Source organism: Archocentrus centrarchus, chromosome 14 (genome assembly GCF_007364275.1).
Source record: "Archocentrus centrarchus isolate MPI-CPG fArcCen1 chromosome 14, fArcCen1, whole genome shotgun sequence".
In the NCBI taxonomy this organism is placed as follows: Eukaryota; Metazoa; Chordata; class Actinopteri; order Cichliformes; family Cichlidae; genus Archocentrus; species Archocentrus centrarchus.
In genome coordinates this window covers 1248266-1266295 of record NC_044359.1, presented here as the reverse complement: position 1 = coordinate 1266295, position 18030 = coordinate 1248266, and the positions used below count along the sequence as shown (strand labels likewise).

Below are 18030 nucleotides of genomic sequence, written 5' to 3'. Positions count from 1 at the left end.
CATCCAGAGGCAGGATTTAGATTTTCTGCAGCTCAGTCGTTCCTCTCTGCTGTTTGCTTCTGAAAGGAAGGACTTTAAATTTAACAAACGCCAACTGCAGCGAGCCTCCGACCGCCGGGAACATCTGACATCATCCGCCCGCCTTTACAGCAGTTCAGCTACGGGCTGAGCTCTTCCAGAGGTTTATTTCTGTCATGATTAACGGAGCCTTCGGGAACTGAATGGCCGCCCCTCTTTGTCCACAGAGGGCCGGATTAACCTCCTGAGGGGCCCCAGGGGGCGGGGGGCTTTATTATTGGGCCCTTCTACCGTGCATATCAGTTTCACCACCTCCTCAGACGACTACAGACACAGCTGACTGACTGACTCAGTGGAAAGTATTAATAATAACTTTATTTTATCACCTGTCTGAACCATAGAATTTACTGCAGTGACAGACGGGCTGGGGTTAAAGAACAAAGGAGCTCTGAGGCCAACAGGAACAGGAAGCTGAGAGCAGCTTTCAGGCTGGACCGAGGCCTGAGGGTTCAGACGGCTTCAATGAGTTATTCACCTGTTCTCACTGTTACAGGTGTGAGTGGTTGTCTGTCTGTGACAGACTGGTGACCTGTCCAGGTGTACCCCGCGTCTCACCCTCTGACAGCTGGGATAGGCTCCACTCCTCTGAAAAGAATAGGTGGGGGCGCCTGGGTGGCTTAGTGGTGAAGCCGGCCACCACGTACACATACCGTGTTGAGGTGCGGGTGGCGAAGATTCGCGTCCCGGCCTGTCGCCAATTTGCCCGCGTGTGTTCCCCTGTATCTTTCCCCCATTTCCTGTCTCTCTCCACTGTCCATAAAAGCTGCTGTGGCCAAAAACGCAAAAAAAAAAAAAAAAAAAAAAATGTCTTCAGGCTCCATCAAAGGTGGATGTGCTGTGAAAGGATCATTATTATCATTCATGTTTTACAGACCACAAAGAAAACTGTCAAAAGTATAAAATGTTTATGAAGATGTTTATGATTCAAACACTCGTCCTGATCTAAACTCTGCAGACTTCATCTCTGCTGTGTACTAATGTAATCACACTGTGAGCCGTGCCCTCTGACCTCCATGAAGGGCGTCCTTTAAAAGGTGCAGACGTCCACACGGACAGACACACTACATAGTAGGGATGCGCCGATCCGATATTCAGTATTGGTATCGGTCCGATACTGGCCTAAATTACTGGATTGGATATCGGAAAGAAATAAAAAAATGTAATCCGATACATTAAATAACGTTTCGCTCACATTAGCTGCATTACAGGGCTCAGTCGTCTTCTTCTTCTTGTGGGTTTGCGGTTGACCAAACCAGCTTAGAGCTGCATTACCACCACCTACTGGAATGGAGTGGGGGATCAGGAGTTAGAAAACAACCCCCTCAGATCCTCCGTCGCTGCGACGGATTCCCTTTGACACTGAGCGATCATCGCTGACATGTTTTTCCGCCTCCACCGCTCTGTGTCTTGTTTGTGTGTTGTGCTCGCTGTGCTGAGAATCAGCTGTTATTTTTTTCTCTACTTCAGCTCCCGGACATACTGCTAGCGAGTGCAGCTATTAGCACTGGTGACCGTCTGGTACAGAAGGACCCCTTCCCCTTGTAAATATAAAGCATTACAAGATTGCGCTCACGCAGCCCCTAGTTTTTCACGTGAACACTGATGACGCAACAGCAGCAGTCAGCTGATTTACTGCAGTCTGTCTGCACAAGCGGAAAGAGGCGGAGCCGGCGCGCTCAGATGGGGCAGAAGGAAATGTTTTTCTAGTGTCCAAAAGAAGCCTTTTCGTCCCTGTAACCTCCATTAAACCTTTACTGGGAAACAGCTGGAGGTCCTTCATCAACCACCTGATCAGTACGTGAAGAAAAGAGAACTTTGTAGCTGCTCCATCCACCCTGTTTGTTTCACACAGGGAAAAACTGCAGTACGGAAGTTAAAATATGCAGATGAACTGTTAATATGAAAAAAAGTATTTCTTGTCCAGTTACTTGGGTAATCAATATAAATAGAATAAGCAATTGCTAAAATAATCGATAGTTGCAGCCCTAATGAAATTTGCAACACGCCATAAGCATCACCTTCTCACACAGAAGCAACAGGATTCAGGTGATAGTTATTGTTGTAAGTAAGTAAAGTTTATTTATATAGTTTTTTTCACAGACAGAAAAGCGCTGTACAATAACTAAAACACAATATCACCCCCCCCCACCCCCAGAAAACACTATGTTAAAAACATAATAACATTACCATATTAAATGAAAAAGAATAAAAATAAAGTCAGAAACCAGAAAGCCTGGTTAAACAGAAAAGTTTTCAACTATTTTTTAAATGATGCCACAGAGTCAGCTAAATGGAGCTGGAGTGGTAAAGAGTTCCAGAGCTTTGGTGCCACTGCCTAAAAAGCTCTGCCCACCCTGGTCCTTAGTCTTGTATGTGGGACAACTAAAAGACTTTGATTTTGTTGTGTGAGAGACTGTTGACTTCTTTTTTTTAAATTTTTTTTTATGTTTTTAAATGCCTGGATCAATTTTAAATATCGGATTTATATCGGTATCGGCCGATATCCAAATCTAAAATATCGGTATCGGACATAAAAAAGTGGTATCGTGCCATATGTAAATATGTAAATATGTAGTGCATTAGGTTTAATCAATAACCCTGATCAAATCAAATGATCAGACATGTCTGAGCATAAATTCTGTGTACTTGCAGTTGAGCTCAGTCATGGTCAGTTGTCAGAGATGCTGTTCAGCAGCCATGTTGTGAGTCTGCAGTCACGATTACAACAACACACTGAGATCAGTGAGTGCCTCAGTGTCCTCAGTAAACCTGCTTCTCTGCTTCTGATCCCAGATCAGATGTTTTTAGAGCTGTCTTTGAATCAGCATCATCTCAGACATGAAGGCTTCTCCTGTCTTTAACCTGTTTGTCTCCGCTGAGGAAACATGTGACAGCCCTGTAGCTCTCTGATTGGTCGATGCTTCCTCTGACTCTAAATCATTTCATACGTGGAAGCAAATTATTAAGAACAAACAGATGAACCTCTGCATCAGCAGGACCTCAGGGCGGAGGAGCAGGATGGATGCAGAGGTTAACCAGCAGTAACTATAAGCAACCGTGCAAAAAGAATCTGATTGGCTGACCTCACACAGTGGGTGGAGCTTCTATACTTGAGATGATCATATGAGGGCTATCACACCTCTATGACATCATGGAGATCCAGGAGTGTAAAAAATGATGAACTGAGAATTTGGAGCAGCCTGAGTTGCTCATCATCAGAAACAGGAAGTGTAACATCGAGCTTCTTCACCTCCACCTGTTGGAGGTGGGAGGAAGTCTGAATGCAGCTCCTAATAATGCTGATGAGGCGAGTCGAAGGCTCACTCATACCTGACCTGAGGATGGAGAGCAGAGCGACCTTTGATCCAGCTCTGCGGCTCTGACCTGAGTGCAGGACTGAATGAGTTCCCATGCCAGCGATAAGCCCTCTGCCCTTCCCGGGGTCACGCTGTTATCTTTGACCTATTAACACGTCGGTGTGAGACGCTGCTCGTGCCACAGCGAGGAACCGGCTCAGCTCCACGACCGCACGTCAGCCCATCACAGGGCTCAGCGGGGAAATGGACAGGAAGTGACCCGAGCTGCACGAGGAATAAAGACGCCACTTATTCTTCAACACGCCGACATCAGACAGGAGCAGCAAACTACTGCAGTATCTCAATAAAAACTGCAGTATCTCACTCAGAGTGAGTGACAGTAAAGTTACTATGATACGAATCACAGAGTAACTAAGTGTGATCACATTGTCTCATATTAAACCTGAGTGTGAGCTGTGCACAGATCTGAGAGCAGCCACAAAAACACCTGATCATCAAACTGTATTACTGTAATACTGTAATACTTGTAATACTGTAATACTTGTCTGAATATTTGTCTGCACAGCATCACCCCCCCCCCCCCCCCGTAAATCATGCAGGCAGTGTTGATAACTTAGCGATTTAGCGGCTTTTCAGAAACTGTACGTAAGTCACGTGACCTTAACAGCAGAAGGGACGTAGACGCCGCTGTTGCTGTGATACATCGGCGTGTATGTGTGACTGAGTGAAGGAGGGAAGTTTGTTCACTCTGTTTACGTGTTTGTTACCTGCACAGAGTACTGGATGTACAGGAGTACACACAGGAGGAAGTACTTTGGTGAAGTAGACTACACCAGCCTGCTTTTTAAAGAATAATCAGCCTTTTACTGTTTTTGCTCTGCATCTTTAATGGTTACATTTTAATAGCACAGCTGTGAGTCTTTTGTTATGAGGAAAAAAGCATTAATTTATTTGAGGAGCATTATTATTTAAATATGCCAGTGGTTTGGTTTTGAGCAGTACATCTACAGCTGGATGTTAATAAAAGTGTCTGTGTGACATCTGGCACATTTAGCTGTGACTCTGAAGGGCCTTTTTGTTTCTACCTTTGGGAAGAAAAAATATCGATATTATTTTTCATCCATATCACCCAGCCCTAATACATAAAATAATATAATACCTAATATAATAATAATAATACCTAATAAGCATGGTGGAGCAGTGGTTAGCACTGCTGCCTCACAGTTAGAATACCATCTGGAAGGGTTTGATTCCACCTTGGCCCAGGCCCCTCTCCCTCTCTGTGTGGAGTTTGCATGTTCTCCCTGTGCTTGTGTGGGTTTCCTCCCACAGTCCAAAGACATGCACTTACTGGGGTTAGGTTAACTGGCTACGCTAAATTGCCCATAGGTGTGAGTATGAGTGTGAAAGGTTGTTTGTCTCTCTGTGTTGGCCGGCGACCTGTTCGGGGTGTACCCTGCCTCTCGCCCTATGACAGCTGGGATAGGCTCCAGCCCCCCCTCGACCCTGAACAGGATGAGAGGAAGTGAATGGATAGATGGATAATACCTAATAATATAGTAATGTGTAGTAATACAGTAAAACTAAAAATGTTACATATAATATTTGATATCAGATTTCTACCTTTCACTTCTCAGATATTATTGGTCAGATATTTGCATTAAAAATGCTCTAACAGCACAAACACGGTCCAGCAAGCAGTCGAGCAAACAGCTCAACGCGTCAGTCAGAGAAGCCACGCCCCTAATAATGCAAACTTTATTTAAACAGGTGAGTTATAGAAACATCCTCCCTGTTATGAAGGGTCAGTTATCCACAGAGACCTGCACAGTTTCTGTATCAGCTGCAAACGTGTTTATTAACATGGGAGTCTATGGGGACTGACTCACTGCTGCCTCTGCTGGACACCAGAGGAACTGCAGCAGTACTCAGTTACGGCAAAGAGTACTCCTGAAGTTTGACAGTGCAGTACATTTGTGAGAATATTGTAGATTTTGTGTCTTTCTGACAGCTGAACTTATAAAAAGATTGTGAGCTTTAAAATCTATGAAGGGCTTAATATATATCTGCCACATTATTAGGCACACCTGGGATGCAGCTGTTTCCTCTCCTTCATGCTTTGGCTCTGCTCTGTGATTACAGTGCTGCCAGCAGAGAGGGTGTGTGTGTGTGTGTGTGTGTGTGTGTGTGTGTGTGTCCTCCACCGTGAGAGAAAGATGCAGCACTTTGTGTCTCCGCGTCTTTCCTTTTTTTCTGCGCTTCACTCCAAACTTTCCCACATTAAACACTTGGACCATAAAAGGACACAGAGATCCGTGACCCGCTCCTGAATCCGCAGCTCACCCCGAGGAGGAGCTCCGCGGCCCGGCGGGAGGCAGTCACACCGCCCGGAGACCCCGAACCGAGCCCGGCGGACCCGAGCCTCCACCTGCTGCTGCTCCGCGCGCCCGGCACGAGCGCTGCGCCCCGCCGCGAGGTTTAACCGCAAACAGGAGCGTCACTGCTTTCAGCTTTCACGGGTTTTAAACTACAAACCTTATATTTAAACATCATTTGGGAGCTCCTGCTGAGGGACGCTGCGGCGGGAAACTCACAGAAAGAGGAAATTATCCGGGCTTTGCCCAAATCCTTCAAAATAAGTGATTTTTATTTATTTATTTATTTCAATTTACCGGCTCAAAGCTCCTCACCATGAGTCTGTGGACTAACGGCTCCTCCGAGGATCTCTTCCCCGGGACGCAGGGACCCATACCGGACTCCAACTCATCCTCCAACCGCACCGACGGCTCGCAGCACCGCGGGGCCCCCGGCGCCGCCCCGCTGGACCTGAGCCGGGCGGTGCCGGTGGGCATGGTGCTGGCCTCCTTCATCATGTTCGCCATCGTGGGGAACATCCTGGTCATCCTGTCGGTGGTCTGCAACCGACACCTGCGGATCCCCACCAACTACTTCATCATCAACCTGGCCATAGCGGACCTGCTGCTGGGCACCACCGTGCTGCCGGTGTCCGCCACGCTGGAGGTCGATTATCGATCACTTATCGATAGATTTCTGTCATGTTTTCACAGCAGCAAAGTCAGAAGAGTCAGAGGACAGGAGGGAGAGCGGAGGGAAGAAATTCTTTGACTTCATTTATCATGAAAAAAATGTGAAATATCCCGCGGTCCCAGTTTGTGCCGTGAGTCAGAGTTTCTGCTGTTAGTGCGACAGTAAAGAGTTCCTCCTGATCGATTAAAGAGCATTTTATTAGGATTTAATGGGTTTATTAATAGCAAACAGTAAAAATCAGTATGAAATCCAGGAGTGGAAAATATGAAAGGAGAGAAATAAAGTGAAGATTTGAGGAAATATGGAAGGAAACAGGTTTTTAAATGAAGAACAGATCCCACCCAGCTCAGATTTTACTGATTTTATTTTATGAATCAAAGTCTGGGGCAGCAGCATCCTGATATTTTACTGAATATAAAGACAGATGGAGATCAGACTTTACCTGAACACTAAAAAGCTTTTGCAGCTGATTATTTGAATATAGAAATCTGAATATTAATGTTTGAGTAAACAAACTCTTTAATGAGTTTATCTTTGGCTTTAGCTTCATGCTTTAATGTCACGATCCCAGTTTTTCTGTTGAAGTCTCATCTTTACAGAGAGCGGTTCATGTTAGCTGGACTGAGTGATCGGAGGCAGTGTTTGGTCTGAGACATGGACGCTTGGATGTGAGCGCGCTCAAAATAAACTAATAGCTGCTCAATCACAGCGTTGCATAAGCACCGAGTCCAGGCGGAGATGATAACACAGAGAGACGTGGCACTCCAATAATCCTGATCTGAATCTGTGGGAGAATTCAGCAGGAAGAAGTGCAGCTTCCAGGGAAAAAGGATTTCTCGGAGTTTATCTCGGAGCAAAGTGAGCGAGTCTGAGAGTTTTTATCAGATCTAACGTCTGATTCTGTGTCTCATGTCACAGGTTTGAGGTGATGCTGCAAAATAACGGCCCAAATAAACACGTTAGGAACGTTTCATTGATCTTCGATGAGCTCTGATGGATACACCACCTCAGAGCTTCTCCTGTTTGCCTCCTGGTTAAATTAGATTAGCATGAATCCATGAGGGGGTCAGTGAGCAGAGCATTCCTCCAAAGGTCAGAGCAGGGTTCACGTGGGTGCTAGTTTGAACCGTCACCTCTTCAGGCACAGTCTCATCGAGGTGAATATTCCTGCTGTTTACAGGTTACTCTGAAAGTCTCACAGCTCACTGAGCTCAGCTCTTTACAGCACACACTGCCCTCTGGTGGCGGCTCTTAGCAGTGCATGGTGATACAGGACCACTGTAGCGCGTGTGTGTGTGTATGTATACATGGTAGAACATCCAGGTTCAAATACAGACCAGAACTGTCCATCACCATGACCTCTGACCTCTGTGTTTAGCTGTAAAAGGTGGTTTAAAGGTAATCAGTTGGATAAAGTTCACCATCTGACCCGCGGTGGACTTCCTGTCTCTGCAGGTGTTGGATTATTGGGTGTTTGGTCGGATCTTCTGTGACATCTGGGCGGCGGTGGACGTGCTGTGCTGCACGGCCTCCATCATGTCCCTCTGCGTCATCTCCATCGACCGCTACATCGGCGTTCGCTACCCGCTGCAGTACCCGACCATCGTCACGGAAAGGCGGGCGCTGCTCGCCATGCTGGGCGTCTGGATCCTCGCCATCATCATCTCCATCGGCCCGCTCCTAGGCTGGAAACAGCCGCCGTCACAGGTACGCCAGATTACCCAGCATGCACCACAGAAATTAAACCACAGACCTAAAACCGAGGAGGCTGATGTGTCTGAAACCTGTATTCTTTCTAATGTCCAGCAGGGGGCGACTCAGCTGGCTGTAAACGAAGTCTGAGCGTGCTTCATTTTTGAGTTTTATTGTTAAAGCACCTTTAAAGCAGCAGAGGTGAGTGTGTGCTGCAGGACTCTGGACCAAAGTGTCTGATAAAGGTCAAAGAGCAACAATCACACCTCAGGTTTCTATGACACACACGCCTCAGGGGTCAAAATCAGGTTCACTCAAACCTTCAGCCTCTCAGTTTAAAGTGAAGCTGGGCTTGTGTGAGTTACTGACCCACAGTCAGTGTGTTACCTGCAGCAGGTGGCAGTAGGCCAAGGGGCGGGGCTTCACCAGCATGGCTTTACTACAGAAAATAAGCTTTTTGTAACACAAAGTATGTTTAAATCTAAGCTGGTTTAAAACCTGCGTAAGATGGCTCTGAACTCTGACCTCGAGCCTTCAAAGACTTCACACAGTGATGGCAACTTTTATCAGAAGACAGAGTTTGATGACCTTTAACCTCTGTGGTCAGTAAACGTGACCGCGCGTCACAGTCGTGGACTTTTGTTTGATTCTTTCTGTGAAGGTCAGAAATGCACAAACTCACCAACACACAACCTTTCCAGGCAGTTGCTGCAGTGGTTTAGTTGCAGTGATTTAGTTGCAGTGGTTGCAGCAATGCTTACTGTGGTTGTTGTTGTACGTAGTTGGTGTCCATGTGGAGGCTGGAGGTGGGAGCTCCTCCTGGACGTCTCCTTGGCTAAACCCGTCTTTATTGTGGGCGGAGCCTCGTGGCGTCCGGTTCAGATGGAGGCCGATTTTCCTCTCACGTTCTTTTCTGAGGCGTCTACAGCAGAAACAGGTAAAGGTTAAAGGTCAAACTGCAGCTTCACTCAGTTTCTGCAGATTTCCACCCACATCTTTTTGTCCCAGTGACTCGACGCCTTCAGTGACTGTCTGTGATTTTAAATGAACTTCCTGCAGCTAAATATGGCTCAGACAGAAGTCATCGTTGTATCGCTGACGCGCTCACAGCTGCTGCCGCATGAAGTTGGGACAGTGTGGTAAAAAGTGAGGAATCCACCGAGTGTTTGTGACACTGTTGCAGCTCATTATTTAAACTACAGACCTCTGAACACATCCAGCTGCAGCTCCTCAGCGAGCACCCGCTCATTGCTGGTTTTTAAAGCCACTCTGCTCTCACACCAGAGTATGACCGAGGTCCTCAGCCGAGGATCACCCCACAGTCTCTGAGGCTGATTTCCTGTCAGTGGAATCATCCTTCTGAAAGACATTTTTATAAGCGAGCGTTTTCAGTGCCTCCACTTTGAGTTATTTCGGTCATTGTTTATAATGTTTGTCTTTTTCTATTGATTACTTTGGATTGTTATTCATATTTTTATTGTATCTTTTCTATCATTATTCTAATATTATTATGGGCACCAGCAGCTGCAGGGTTACCCTAAACGTAAACTCAGTTTACTGTGATAAAAAAGACTTTTTGAGGTAAAAACATTAGATTCTGCTAAACTGAAGGATTATTGATAAAAGTCTCCATTTATAAACATTTACGTGCTTGTTTCTGGTTCCAGGTTAGAACTGAGTCGTGAACTTTACTTCCTGTCTTTGTATCAGGAATGTTTTGTGTTACTAATTCTTCTTCGCAGACTCCATGTTTAGTAACTGTGTGCTTCCTGGATGGTTTTCCTGTCCGTGGCGTTCCCGCTGGTTCGGACAGGTGGAGCTGATGGAGTCTCAGGTGTGACCTCGTGGTTACAAAGTCTAACATGTGTTTCCTCCTGCAGGACGACACCGTGTGCCTCATCACCGAGGAGCCCTTCTACGCCCTCTTCTCGTCCCTCGGTTCCTTCTACATCCCGCTCGCCGTCATCCTCGCCATGTACTGCCGCGTCTACATCGTGGCCAAGCGCACCACCACGAACCTGGAGGCCGGCATGATGAAGGAGCGGGCGGAGGACTCCAGCGAGCTCACGCTGAGGATCCACTGCAGGAACCAGCAGATCCAGGAGCTGTGCCCCACCTCCAAGGCCGGCGGGGGCGGGGCTTCGACCGGACGCAGCTCACTCACCGTCAAGTTGCTGAAGTTCTCCCGAGAGAAGAAAGCGGCCAAGACGCTGGGCGTGGTGGTGGGCATGTTCATCCTGTGCTGGCTGCCCTTCTTCCTCGCTCTGCCCATCGGTACGTCCTCACTTCCTGTTTACTCACGTGTCACAGTGCCACACCCACCCACAGGTAACCTTTCACCTTTCATCACCATCATCAGTGTGGCTGTTAGTAAAACACCGCGTTCAGATGTTTCAAACCTGCCTCACACTGAATCAGCTGATCCTTCAAACAAACACACAACACCCTTTAAAACCAACGAAGAAGAAGCAAAACTACATCATCATAAAGGTGTTTTTACTGACACGCAGACAACAGAAGAAGAAAAAAGCTAACTGTTTAAAGCTGCAAACTAACGAGCGCTGAAATGACACCGAATGAACTCTGACCCCTCCTCACACTGCCCCCTGCAGGCCGCCAGTGTCTCTGCTGCTCAGATTTCACAGGTTAAACTGAAGCAGCTAGCTTTGCACACAGGCTCAGTTTTAGTCACAGATGTGAGTCAAAGAGTCGCCTCATCGAGTCGTGCAGCGCCTCTCAGTCACTACCCCAAGGTCATGACCTCAGGTGAGGGTAGGGACGTAGATGGAGCGGTACAGCTTCCGCTCTAAAACCTTCATGTTCAGCCCAGTGTGTCTGTCTGCAGTCCTGATCATCACAACACGAACTTCTTCCTGTTGACCTCTGGCTGCTGCTTTCAAACACACAACCACAAACCTGTGCAGCACGCACTTATGAACCAACACAACTGTGACTGAGGTTTTACAGAGAGCAGCAGCACAGAGCACGAACATATGTGGAGAGTTGGGAGGGGAACACAAACATGCACACTGTGGACTAACGGGAAAACAGGGTCAAGGGTCAAGTCCTGATTCAGACCTCAGAATAAACTAACAGTTCCCTCTCATCATGTGATCGTCCTGAAAGCTGCACAGTGAAAGGTTCAAACGGGCGGCTGAGGAAGGACTCAAATATGAGACTCTGATAAGGAATCTGAGTTTGGAGCGTGCGCTGCGGCGTTCCCATCTGGATGTAATCCGTGTGAGCTCGTCTCCTCTCAGATCCATCCCTCAGATAATATTTTAAAGCCGTGTGTCGGCCGTGCGCCTCCTCATCGCACTGACTGTGAACGGCGGGCTGGCTCTGGATGAAGAGGAGCAGAATCCGGGGAAAACCGGACTCGTCACGCTGCCTCACGCTGTGAATGTAAAGAGCTCTGATGGAGCAGAGAAATCCTCCAACATCATTTTGTGAAGAAAAACAAGTCCTCTGTCAGCCTGTTGGCTTTGGCAGCAGCAGTGAGGGGGAAAAGCACTGATGGTGACTAAACTGCTCACAGAGCGCCTTTATTTTGGGTTTCTTCATATTTTAAATATTTGAAGCTTCGGCTCCTGCGTCAGCGGCCAATCAGCAGCCGGAGATTCTGGGACTGATCCCAGAAAAGACTCGGAGCGTCCGCGGTGACAGAGCAGCGCAGGAAGTCAAACACGCTCAATGTTTCTTTATTTTCTGTCACGAAGTTCCCACAACAGGGACGGTGGATCCACGCCAAACATCCTCCGGGCGCTGCGACACATCAGAGCCTGAGGCCCGAGGTCAGGGCCAGTCAAACACGGCGAGCACGGCTGATCTGAGGTCTGAGCTCCACAAAGGCCCAGAAAGAACCAGAAAGAGCAGAACTGCACCTCAGGAGGAGGAGGAGGAGGAAGACGTTAAAGTTTGCCCCCTCAGGTGCTGCCTCGGCTCAGGTGTAGCGTCTTCAAGACTTCAACTTCAAGACTTTATTTGCCATTTGTACTCACACGCAAGGTTTGGGTACACAGGAATTCTTGTGCAGAGGTTTCGGGTAGGAGAGTAGGGAAAATATATATATATATATATATATATATATATAAATAATACAATATAATAAAATAAAAAGTATAGAAAAAAATATGTAAATATTGACATAAATATATATATATGTATATGCACACATATACAAAAATACAAAAGATGGAAGGTTGATGGATACTGAACAGCGGTTATTGCACACTTAGTGTTACAAAGAACACAGTATAAATTGCACATGCACACCTGACAGATATTGCACCAACAAGTGTTATTTTAATAACTGAATAAATAAAGAAAATGTTGCACATGAGGTTTTAGCTGTGTGAGGAGTGCTGCACAGTGGATTTTGGCTGTGAGCAGTCCTTTGCTCTGCCATCAGTCTGACTGTGGCAGGGAAGAAGCTTTTGCAGAATCTAGTTCTGTGTGTGATGATGCTGTCTGCTCATCTTTTCCTCAGGCTGTTTGTTGTGTGTTTGGGCCTGAGGAGAAAGTGGGCAGGGTGGTATGGGTCTCTGATTATGTGCTGTGCCCTCTTTTTGCATCGTTGTGTGTAAATTGTGTCCACTGATGGGAGTTTAGTCCTGATAATGTTACAGCAAACCGAGCCCAGATGTGACTGCTCTGTGGATTCAGAACAGGAAGTGATACAGGATCATTAACAGAGGATTAAGGCTGAAAATAACTGTAAAAAAAAGATGGACATAGTCTCCATGCTCTCACCAGGTCCAGTTCAGGGACTCCAGTTAGCTGAGGTGAAGCTAGCAGAGAGCTACAGCCGCCTGCAGAAGACCTGGAGTTATTATGGGAGTCTGTGTGGAGCCTCCGGTGGTGGTTAGAGGAACTGCAGGCCTCAGAGGCTGATGTTTGGGATGCTTTGGTGAAATATGGATGAGGAAGTCTGCTGTAACTTCATTTGAATGATTCAGGAGACGCAGGGCGGGACGCTGAAGTTGTTTTTGTCACACAGCAGGAGAAACTCAGAGGTCCTGGTTTCAGTGAAGGCAGCAGGTTGACCCGCTCTGCTCTTCATGCAGGCTTTGTACCTGTGAGTGTGCCGGTCTGTCAGGTGATGAGTGGAGCAGCTGCAGTGCATATTTGGAGGTTTTTCTCCTCAGAGCGTCTCACTCCGTGACCGCCGCTCCGTGAAAGGACTCAAACATCCCGACTTCCTAAAAAGGCTCCTGGAGGAGTTCCTGTGCTCCTTAATCCCGGCTGAGGTCGGCTGTAACTCTCTCAATAACACTGAATTATCTCAAAGATCCCACCGATCTCTGAACGCCCACAGGAAGCGTTACCCACAATCCCACTGGCTTCAGGTGACCTTTGGCCCACGGCGGGTTTCATTAGAGACAGACGGCGGTGGCTTACTGTCGGCCGCGGCGCCCTGATCCTTTGAGTCTCAGAGAAACAGTCCTGTGATCGCAGGATTCCATCTTTAGACCTGCTGCCATCCACACCGAGCCTCAGACAGAGGCTTCAGCTGCTCCCAGATCAGCTTAAATATCACACAATAACTGCAACATGATTCATGCCAGAACTTTCTGCTCCAGACATCAGAGGAACCCTGTGAGTCGCTCCAAACCCTCTGCAGAGCTTCCTTTTCCCTCCTCCAGCATGGAGACAGACTCATCCTGCAGTTAGAGTCAGTGAATCACAATCACCTGTAAATCAGCTTAGTGTAACCCCACAAAGGTGCTTCATTTACCTGCTCTACACAAAACGCTCATCTTCAGAGGTTCACAGAGAAACCATCAGACGTGTCTGCACTGCAGACTCAACACTGTCATCATTTCCTGAATACTTAAACATGGATCTGAACTTTGGATGTTTGCAGTGTTGCAGGACCTCTGCAGCAGAACCAGTTTGATGATCAGGAAACTTAAAGTCTTCATGCTGAGCAGCTCAGGTCCAACCACACTTCCTGCATGTGCTGACAGCCGCTGGTGGACAGTGTTCACAGTCTGCTGATCCTCACAGGAATGATGCTCTGAGCCTCCGCCGGCTCTGAGTCCCATTTGCACCTGCTTCCTGTCTCTCTGCGTTTCTATTGGTCGGATGAATGCGTGTCACTGACTGCAGTGCTCCACGGTCGGTGTGCTGATGCTGCACTTTGTGTGACACAAACCAAAGACACGAATGTGTCTCTGGGTGTGCTGCTGTGAGGGACCTGAGGTCAGACGTCCTCCCTCTGCAGGGGGCGGAGCCTCGTTGGATTTCTGTGTGTTGGGGTCACGTTGCCGTTGGTCTGAGCTGCTGATTGTTTCTGTAAAATTCTCAGCTCATAATCATCGTCGTGTGTCTGACAGGGCCTCAGCTCGTCCCCTCTGTGACATCATACAGAGCCACGAGCTGCGGGCTCACGGACACTGCTGCACGTGCACTGAGCTCTTTATTAGAAACATGAGCGTGCACGTGAACAGGAAACCATCAGAGATCAGAGCTGTGAGCGTTTCCTCCCTCAGACTGACGCACGCCCTCTGTCAGCGATGCAGCGCTTTGTGCTGAGTCATGATCTGCACTGCGGCCTCATTAATCAGCAGAGCCTGCTGAGCATGCTCAGAGAGTTCCTGCTCCAGAGAGTCACATCTATAAAAACAGAAGAAGAAGGAGGAAGGCGTGCACACTGATAGGCTCCAAGTACTCATTTAATACACTCATATTGATGCTGATTGGACCGTTGCTCACCTGCTCCTCACTCTGTGTGTTTGGGCTCCTGTGATGATGACATCAGAGCAGAGCCATCAGATCTTCATCAGAGTGTTCGTCACAGTTTGGTGGCAGAAGAAGAAAGAAGAAAAAGTGGAAATGTTTGCAATGATCATCAATAATCATCATCAGGCAGATGATGATGAGATGTCAGCGATTCTGATCTGTGAGTGTGTGGAGCAGCGTCTTCATGAACAGCTTCATGCTGAGTTTGGAGACAGCAGCACCAAACCAGGAGCTTCGCTGCTGACAGGACTGAGCTGCACCGCAGGTACGACGGAGACAGATCGCCTTACAAGTCCATGTGCAGGGGGAAATAACCCAGCTGCTCAGGAGGCCGCCTTCACTGAGCAACAGCAACAACCTGATCCTCCAAAATCCCCCAGAATCCTCCGACACACAGAGGATCACCTGCCTCACCTTCAGGACACCTCACAGAGACCCTCAGCAGGAGGAGGAGGAGCTGAAACCATCAGCATCATCTTAAAAGTGTGATTATGATCATAAAGTAATTACAGTTTCAGAGAGGCTGAAGGTCACGCCTGCTTTCTTCTTGGATCAGCATCACACTGTAAGCCGGGTCAGGAGCTGATGGACGGGATCATGCAGCAGGATAATGCACTGTTATGGATTATTAAAGGTCCTGGAATATTAAAGGTCCTGGAATATTAAAGGTCCAGGAATATTAAAGGTCCTGGAATATTAAAGGTCCTGGAATATTAAAGGTCCTGGAATATTAAAGGTCCAGGAATATTAAAAATCCTGGAATATTAAAGGTCCAGGAATATTAAAGGTCCTGGAATATTAAAGGTCCAGGAATATTAAAGGTCCAGGAATATTAAATATCCTGGAATATTAAAGGTCCAGGAATATTAAAGGTCCTGGAATATTAAAGGTCCTGGAATATTAAAGGTCCAGGAATATTAAATGTCCTTGAATATTAAAGGTCCAGGAATATTAAAGGTCCGGGCTCTGGGGATAACGAGAGCTGGTTGGTCAGATTTGTGGGCTCCTCAGGAGTTTCCTGAGAACTGATCACACACTTCAGAGTTCAGCTTTGGCCTGTCTGCTCTCGATGATGATGACGATGGTCTCTGCATGTGAATGCTGCCCCCTGCTGGCCATAATGCAGTCCTGCAGTTGGCCAAAGAAAAACCAGCAGAAGAAACTAAAAATCACTTTATTCAGCAAACGTTCAGGAATGACAGCTTCCTGCTCTCTAAAAAATCCTGGCTCTTTACCTACTTACAGAAATACAGATAAACTGATTCAAAGTGTGTGTCTGTATTTGATGATGAATGCTTTTCTAGTTAAACAGCACTAACACAGATAATTTATGAAAATCACTGTTTTCTATAGTTTGTGCTTTTTAAACATAATTGAAAATGAATTAATGACATCAGAACATTAAAATGTTCTGATGTCATTAATTATTTTGGTCAGGACTGAAGAGCAGCAGGCTGAATCTAGTTTTATATTAAGAAACTTATTTTGAAAATTTTCCCTTTGTTTCTCAAAGAAGACTCTTATTGTGACAGCCTGTCACCTGACATGAGCTTTAAAGTAGGTAGACTGAAGAGCAGCACTGCTGGTCTCACCTGAAGCTTACCTGGGACTGTTTACCTGTTTGTTTATGTTTGTTTGTTTGTTTCCAGGCTCGTTCAACAGCAGCCTGCGTCCTCCTGAAACCTTCTTCAAAGTCATCTTCTGGTTGGGATACTTCAACAGCTGCTTGAACCCCATCATCTACCCGTGCTACAGCCGAGAGTTCAAACAGGTAACAGGTGACACCTCAAGCTCCGCCTCCTCCTCTTCCTGCAGGTCTCGCTGACCCCCCCTCTGCTTCCTGTCCTCAGGCCTTCATCCGGATCCTGCGCTGCCGCTGGAAGAGGAAGCGTCAGGGCTGGCAGGCGTACTGCAACTACCGCGGTCATCAGGGCTCCAACAACTCGTCCTTCATGAACGGCAGCCAGCAGACGCTGTCCTCCGTCAGCCCCAGCCCGCTCTGCGTCACCTCCAGGCTCCACCCACCGCCGTGGCCCTCCTCCTCCTCCTCAGACAGAGACCTCCTCCCTGGATCTGCGGTGGGGCGTGGACGGCTGAGCCAGCGGCCTCCTAAAGATGCTGGGACTGGGCGGAGTCTGGGAGTGGGACGACGGGCATCAATGAACGGGGACGCCGCCGTCTGAACCGCACAGGAAGCTGGAATGCTAGCTGCTGTCTCTAGTGGCCACGCCCCTCCCTGCTGCTGACAGGAAGTGGTTTGAAAAGCACTTGAACCAACGCACAAGACACTCTGTCCATCCAGGTGTGATGACTGTACCTGAGAAACGGGGTGGGGCTCTTCACCTGCTACAGACAAACATGGCCATAGGACATTTGTAAGCGTCCACGACGCTCAGCGAAGATCAACAGCACGAAACCTTTAATGTGAAAATCTGAAGATCCCGTTTCCTTTTATTAGGAAAAGTTCAAGAAAATAAATCCAAATTTATCCTGAAAAAACATAAAAATTATTTATATTGGAAAAAAGCACAGAAGTTTATTGATTCAATTCTTCTTCTGGGTTTATTGCCGCTCATAAACCAGCTTAAAGATTCATTACGCCACCTACTGGACTGGCCTGAGAATCAGACGTTAACAGCAAAACTCAAATATGAAAATTGTTTCTTAAAAAGATCCTGAGACTTCTTACAGCTCTGAACATCATTCTGTCTCACATTTCATGGTTCGTCTTATTATTTTTGTTTCTTGTTTTGTTTCATATTTTTAAAGACGATTATTTTGAAATTCTTTTCGTTGGCAGCAGCATGTGCTCAGTGAAACAGGACAGCAGCCCTTAAACTCTTATTGTGAAAGTCTGCCATTACTGAACACTTACAGACTTTTATTGTGTAAAGCTGCACACCTGGTGGGCGTCAGAGGAACTGCAGCTCACTTCATAAGAACCACAACTGTCAAAATGAGTCTGACGTCAGGTTTTATTGTAATTTAAGCTCCAGTTAATGCCCATAATTAATCTACTGATTATTTTCTTCATTTTTTAAAGAATGCTTTCACATCACACATCACAACATATTTTCTTTAGTGATGAAGACAAACATCAGATCTTCATATCTGAGCAGCTAATATTTGTTACTTTTCAGAAACTGCAGCT

General features: G+C 47.0%; 1 protein-coding gene across 1 annotated transcript; it reads left to right on the top strand.

Moving 5' to 3' along the window:
• The first annotated feature begins 6086 nt into the window (after positions 1-6086).
• Positions 6087-17062, top strand: LOC115792329 (alpha-1A adrenergic receptor-like). The gene is made up of 5 exons (XM_030746816.1): positions 6087-6416; positions 7899-8150; positions 10016-10409; positions 16529-16650; positions 16730-17062. The coding sequence occupies exons 1-5, from the start codon at positions 6087-6089 to the stop codon at positions 17060-17062; spliced, it is 1431 nt and encodes a 476-aa protein (XP_030602676.1).
• Positions 17063-18030: the final 968 nt, after the last annotated feature.